The 7,463-nt window shown below is 35.6% G+C and overlaps 1 protein-coding gene across 1 annotated transcript; it reads left to right on the top strand.

The window, feature by feature from the left end:
* Positions 1-2,507: 2,507 nt before the first annotated feature.
* LOC124636663 (cell surface glycoprotein 1-like) lies at positions 2,508-5,928 on the top strand. Its single transcript, XM_047172825.1, has 2 exons — positions 2,508-2,519; positions 2,596-5,928. Exons 1-2 carry the CDS (start codon positions 2,508-2,510, stop codon positions 5,809-5,811), a joined length of 3,228 nt encoding a protein of 1,075 aa, XP_047028781.1. The 3' UTR covers positions 5,812-5,928.
* Positions 5,929-7,463: the final 1,535 nt, after the last annotated feature.

The following is a 7,463-nucleotide window of genomic DNA, read 5'->3' as shown; positions in this document are numbered from 1 at the left end:
TGAATTAAAATTGATTACGACGAAATGTTTTTGGTAAACAAGCACACATTTGATCGTATAAAATAAAACGTAACGTTGAACACCAAAACACAGTTTGAATCAGAGTTCTAGTCTTCTTTTTTATCTTTATTTATCTGCTGCTAGTGTATATTTCTACCTAAATTTTATAAAGAGGTAATGTTGAGTCTGAAAGCGTGTTTAAAAATTTGGGAAAAGAAACACTCTATGTCCAGCAGTGGACTGCGATAGGCTGATGATGATACAATCAAAACTTTTTACAGAGGTGTGTCGACCAAAACAGCTTCACACTTCCGACTAACTACGCTATGACGCATTTATAACTTGTCTTTATGCAACTTAATGGCACGGATGATTGTGATAGAAGGTATGTCCGGTAGTTAGTTCCGAAATTAATTCATGCGTAGGTAATAGGTATGTGTGTTGTTTTCAATTTTACAAATTCACTTTAGATATAACAACAATGTTCAGAATACAGGTAGGTACCTAGTGGTGGTATAAAATCATATATGGGTGATAGGATCAGCAGGTGTGTTTACTTATTAAAAAGAGAAGTCCATATTTGCAGATTTTTAGGTCTCGTGATCAAAATGTTTACTTAACCACTACACCAACAGGGTGCCTTGAGTACACAAAGATCACACGAAGCGAGGTGTGGATTTTATCCAGAAACAGCGAACAGAAGCAACACAGCGGGAGGGGTCATCTTATGATTTCAACTGCAGAACATAAACAAGACACGCAACAGACGCCTGTGTAAATTCTACAGCTATAAACTCACCATTTATAGAGGTGCTCTGTAGCAACTTTCTTCCATTCACAAATGAGCAGGCACTTATAATTTCTTAATCAATTCTTTACAAGTTAAGCTTGCTTCTAAGCTTATTATTATATTGATACAATGCTTTATCACACTATCATTGATTACAACTGTCAAAATTTTGAATCACGGTTACAACTTAGAATATGGGTACTTACGTGCTTAAAACTTACATAGGTGCCTAGTTACTTCCGAAGGCGCTGCCATTTTAATAACGACTTCCAAGAAACGAGAAGCTTTTCCATTCGTGGAAATTTTTTGGCCAAAATAATTTTAGATCATCCAAACTAAACTGACTTATAGTTTAGTTTGATGATGATCTAACGACGCTTTCTGATTTTACACGATATAGAATAATATAGATTTACTTGTGACAATATAATTGCATGGAAATACTGCGTTTATATTCAGCTTTTTATACATAAATAAAAACTAATTAATGACAATATACTATCACAGCAACAGTCTTCCTTACGGTAGTTACTTCAATGGCAGGTTTTTTTTATCCTTCATCTAAAAACTCTTTAGTTTCAAGACTCACAAGTCTCAATTAATTATTCTGTCTAATCATAACGCCAGTTACTATTGGACAGTTAATGATTCATAATGTATGGTACCCCCTCCATTGGCAGCCACCATTCAACCTCACAGAAACAGCTCCTGTGGCATATGATCGACGCCAGCAGTTACCGGTTACCGCTCACATGCAGTAATCAAAGTAACGAGTGATTTTAATATAAAACAAAAGACTATCGTACTCTTGCGAACTAGATCAATCCTCTTACACTAGCAACGTGACCTTTCTTATCTTATTTTAGATGATAATTAGCAAGATGATCTAACCTAGGTCACCGACGTTACCTAATAGATTACTAGTAGGTATTAAATGGTCGGATAGTCTCCTACTTTTAAATCTTATGAACAGACGCCTTTCGTGGGGTCGCAGCTGAAGTTTATATAAAAGTGAAGACTTAGAAATAATGATGATACATTTGATTAGGTAAGTCGTTGTTGTGTGCACTTCTATTCTTGGCTTTAGATGCATAGATATTTGAATTTAAAAAATAAAGCTAAAATGTTTTGTTTGAGTACACTAAGCATTAGGATGAGGTTCATCTTTGCCTACAATTTGTTCATGTGCATTTAATCCTCCGAGCCTTTTCCCAATCATGTTGGGGTCGGCATCATGTGCATTTATTTTTCAATAATACGGAAACGGATCAATGTTTTTATATGTAAATAGTTTAATTAGCTTTTCAAATTGGCTTTTAATATTCTGTCCAGTGAAGACAGCTAGCCGAAGGCCAAGCCCGAATTCTTACGAAGATTCTTCATTACGTTCAATATGAAGAAAACTCAATATCCACACGACTAGCTTCGTCATTACCGTCGGTACCTCATACAAAGAAGTCATGACTATTGCTTAAAACGTAATGATTTTCTTTAATGACCACAACTTTCACTAAAATATTAAAACGATTGCGACAATGTTCAATATTGATATTTGAAGACATATAATTTTGTACGTAATCAATGCGGAAGTGTTCAATGCGAATCTATTCGATATAAGTGTAAGATACTTATATAAATGTATTTGTTCTTCTTCGTTGCAGACCACACGAACAACTGCGCTACAGCAGGTCACAGGCTGCACATACTTTACATAACCATGAGGATACACGTAAGTGACAATACAAAACAATATTTATTATCATAAACTACTAACAACTCGTTAATTATTCCTAATCATTGTTTAGATTTGGTGCATTCTAGCACCAGTGTTCCTGATATCTGTGAAAGCAAGTTTACATGACAATGTTGGACAGTCATTCTATGAGACATCGCAGTCGTCATCGCCGTCTCCAATGTCTGATTACACGCAATCTCCCCAACCAGATGTATTAGATGGAATGAAAGAAATAGTTTTGTTCCTAACGCCTGATCAAGTGAATGCTTTGCAAGCAGCCGGGGCAGTAGTCAAACCGTACCCAGAAGATGAGGTGGACTTTACTTCAATGGATCAGCAGCTACCGCAAAGAATTAAACCTGAGACAAGACAGCATTATCAGATGCAATGGAATCCAAACCAGAATCCACAATATAACACTGAATTACAAAATTACTATAAACTTTTGAACATACAAGAAATCAATGATAACTTGTCGCAAACTGCTGCAGCTACAATAAGAACCACAGAGAGGACAACAACGACTCCAAGATATAGATTTACAAGCACTACTACACGACCACGATTTAAAGAAAGAGAATATCTAACATCACCTGCACCGAACAGAAAAGCAAGTAGAACAAATTATTCTAATCAAAACAGTAACACGGAACGTACTCCTTTCCAATACTATTATGTAAATCAAAATTTTAGAAATACTCCCTATAATATCCGTACTCCTGACAATAGCCCGTTTTCTGAATTTTCCTTTGACCGTAAAACCAACCCCAACTTTTACAGTACACCTAGCTCTACAATTACTCCTAGCCCTAGTAAAATGGACTATTCCAACCAAAACAGTAACGTAGAACATACTACTCATTTTGAATTCTATTTCGAAAATAAGAAATTTAAAAATACTCCTTCCAATATCCAAGTCCCTTACAATAGTCCTTCAACTAAAAATACTCCCAACCCTCACAAAAATACACCTGGATTTTACAGTACACCTAGCTCTGAAATTACTCCTAATCCTTACTATACCCCCAGTCCTAAAAGTACTCCTAACCCTAACATTGCTCCTAGCCCTAAAATTATTCCTAGTACTGACAATTCTCCTAGCCCTAAAAACATGCCTAAACCTTATAGTACTCCTAAGCCCAACAGCGTCTTTAACTTTAATAGAAGCCCTTTCCTTTATAATACCCCTAGCAGTTCTAATACCCCTAATCCTTATAGTACCCCTGGCCCTTATAACACCCCCAACAATTTCAATTCTGCAACCCGATTGCAACAATCTCCATATCAGCCAGAGAAAATACAACCCAACAACTACTTTCAATCTAATAAAAAGGTTCAAGGGAACCAATATGACCAAAGCCCTTCTAGTACCCCTACAGCTTACAGTACAACTAGTACCCCGAGACTGAAAATAACCCCTAGCCCTAAAAATACCCCAAAACCTTACAGTATACCCAGTCCTTACAAATCTTCTACCCGTTTACCGTTATTTCGGTATGAACTAGAGAAGGAACAATCCAACAATTATTTTCAAACTAGTAAAGAGATTCGCAGAAATCAAAATCACCAAAGCCCTTCCAGTACCCCTATCTCGTACAGTACTCCAAGACCTAAAATAACTCCTAGCTCTAAAAATACCCCAAACTCTTACAGTACTCCCAGCCCCTACAAATCTTCTACACGTTTACCGCTATCTCAGTACGAACCAGAGAAGGAACAACCCAACAACTATTTTCAGACTAATAAAGAGATTCAAGGGAACCAATATCACGAAAGCCCTTCCAGTACCCTTAGCCCTTACAATTCTCCTCGTTCTAACATTACCCCTAGGCCTAACAATACTCCTAGCTTATTCAACAGCCTTAATCCTTATAAAACTCCTACCCGTTTACCGCAATCTCTGTATCAATCAAAGGAGAAACAATCCAACAATTATTTTCATTCAAGTAAGGAGATTCAAGAGAACCAATATCACCAAAACCCTTCCAGTACTCCTAACCCTAACAGTACCCCTAGCCCTTATAAAACTCCTACCCATTTACCGGAAACTCTGTATCAATCAGAAGAGAAGCAACCCATTGATGTTCAACCAAGTGAAGATATTCAAGAGGATCAAAATCACCAAAACCCTTCTAATACTCCCAAGCCTTATAGTACCCCTAGACCTTACAAAACTCCTACCTATGAACCGCAATCTCTGTATCAACCAGAGGAGAACCAATCCCACAATTTTCAACCAAGTGAAGAGAGTCAAAGGAAACAATATCAACAACCAGAAACGGCGACCCACCAAAATGAATTTTCTGGAACAAATAGAAAGCAAAAGGAATTCACTGCATCCAGTACGAAACCTCATGAGGATGAAAATGTGTGCACTGAAGAAACTACGGAGCCTGAGCAATATGCAACTCAACGGACAGTGGAAATTGGAAATAGGAAAGTAAATAAATACAGCGCAAGAAATGTTTACAAGCCACCGGTAGCTGTTCAAGTTCAAGAAGCACAAGAGTCTGTGAAACCACAAACACTTGCAGAGGTTCCTACTTCATATAATGCTCAAACAGAGCCAGAGCTAAATAGTGGACTTGAAGCCACGACAAAACGTAAGAAACCTCTTAATTCTGATAATGATCATAATGATGATCTAAGTAGTTCACCACTACAAGAAGAACAAGAAACGACCACACCTTCAGCGTTACCACCACTCGTTCGTAAACCATTTGAAGAGGAAGATTATTTATCACTACTTCTAGCACCATTATACAAGCATCAAACGATCTCAGAAATTGTATCTCAACACAAAGATGACCTTGCTAGAAGTGAGTCAAATGTCAATTCTAAATTGCAGTACTTGACAAATTCACACTTTAATACTAATAATCATAGGTCTGGCTTTGAAAAATTGCCAGTTGACTTTAATGAGCAAGATGGCTTAGCAAAACACGAAGCAATTACCAGATCGCCTTCAGTTTATGTAGATGAAAATTCAGAAACTGTTGAAACCATTTCTCAAAATTTACCTAAAACGAGTGAGTTTCCAATACAAGAACATTCACCTGAACCAAAGGATTGGATAGCATCATCCCCAAATCCAGTACCGATAGAATTGATACGTCAATTTCCATCTGAAGAACAAGTTGTTAATATTGGAGGGGGGAGAAATGTGTTCGCTAGAACAGAGAAACCCCTCACGATACAAACTATAGCTCCATTAAGATTGAAACATACAACTCCAGAAGGCTTACCTTTGGATTCACCAATACTTCGTCCAATTTGGGATCATTAAAAATATGTAGCTAGCTTTAATCATAATATAATCTGTATAAAGGTATTGTTGACTTCAAATGCAATAGGTGGTGCCATCGACTGATTTCTAAGTGATAATAGTTCTAATTTATGAAAACATTGTTATAATTTTAGTTAATTAAAGAATATTGATTGATTTGTAGTTTCATTTTATATACTCTACTATTTTATATACAGCTCATAACGCCTAATGAAAAATTGTATTCGATTCTCAAACTGAATTACTTTTAAGCTGCTTAAAGTTAACAGGCGTTAAAGAAATGAATGCAGCATGCTTCTGAATTGCTGAATGACAAATTTGAATGCAAAAGAGCTGCAATTTCAATAGGATGTCGTGTTCAATAAATCATATTTTGGATGACATAGATTATAGTGAATCAAGATTGCCTAAATGGTTTTTTCATTCACATATCATTAGCTATTTACTAAGCTAATTTAGTTTCTAAACTTACGAATAGTTCACCTGTGCATTTCATCACATTTCAACAGAAAAACTTAATAACAAGATTATTTTATAATGACACATTATAGGTCACTTTAAAGTTAATGAAATACATTATTGACATGCTCAATTCGGCAATAGGTAATCAATACACAATTTAAAATATGGAATCAATTTTAAAACATTGACCAGTTCTGTGATGATTTACTGTCTGATTTAGTTAGTAAGTACTTCAATTAGTACATACATTAAAATAAAAAATCCGGAAGAACCAATTGCTAACCGGCCCTCACTAATATTATTTGTATTGGCTTATTACATTGTCTAAACTCTTTAAATATCTTATTGCTTCGATATAATTCGCTGTTAAAAATTACACCTTGATATTAATCGACCGGATATTACATAAAAAAACAGCACTTCACAAAGTCTAAGAAATTAAATGACACAATTTTTTTTGCATTTGAATCATGATTCGATCTTCCGCAGTGAAATTGCGAAATGCTGGCCAGTATTCGACAATATATCAGAGTATCATTGACGTAGAAAGCGATGCTACCTACAACAGTGTGAATACGAAATGTTCTAGTGAACCAGGAAGCAGAGATGTCGCGATTTAAAATCACAAGATTTGTATTTGCTGGTGTTATGTAAGTTCGCTGAGTTGTAACATCGCCCCACTTGCGTTTTATGACTTGGTTTATGAGTAAATTGTTCGTAAAATAATTCTTTGTTGTGTAAAATTGTTGTTTAATTAATGTATTTTATACTTAAGTAATTTTACTTCCAGACTCTTCTGTTTAATGCGAGCTTTAACTAAACAAAGAATTACATTGAGGCACACTAGCACGCATAAGCTGTTCAGCGTCTGTCGAGGATGAGTTTAAGGAGCGAGTCGTGGTTACAGGTATATCCGCAAAGAACTCATTAAAAGCTTTAGCTACATCAGCCGCATTACTAACAAGTTTGTCATCTAATTTAATTTCCAACTTATTTCTATTGTTCACTGACTTGCCAGTTTCATTATTTATGATTCTCCAGGTTGTTTTAATTTTATTTGAGGAGTTTTTAATTGATTCACTTAAAAACTTTGATTTTGCAAAGTTACAGACCTTTTTAAATATTTTTGAATATTGTCTAACATAGTCTACAAAATTATCATCAAATTGACAAGTTTTCATACCGTATAA

Source organism: Helicoverpa zea, chromosome 14 (assembly GCF_022581195.2).
Source record: "Helicoverpa zea isolate HzStark_Cry1AcR chromosome 14, ilHelZeax1.1, whole genome shotgun sequence".
Lineage (NCBI taxonomy): Eukaryota > Metazoa > Arthropoda > Insecta > Lepidoptera > Noctuidae > Helicoverpa > Helicoverpa zea.
The sequence above is the reverse complement of the archived record's forward strand: the minus strand, read 5'-3'. Positions and strand labels throughout refer to the sequence as shown.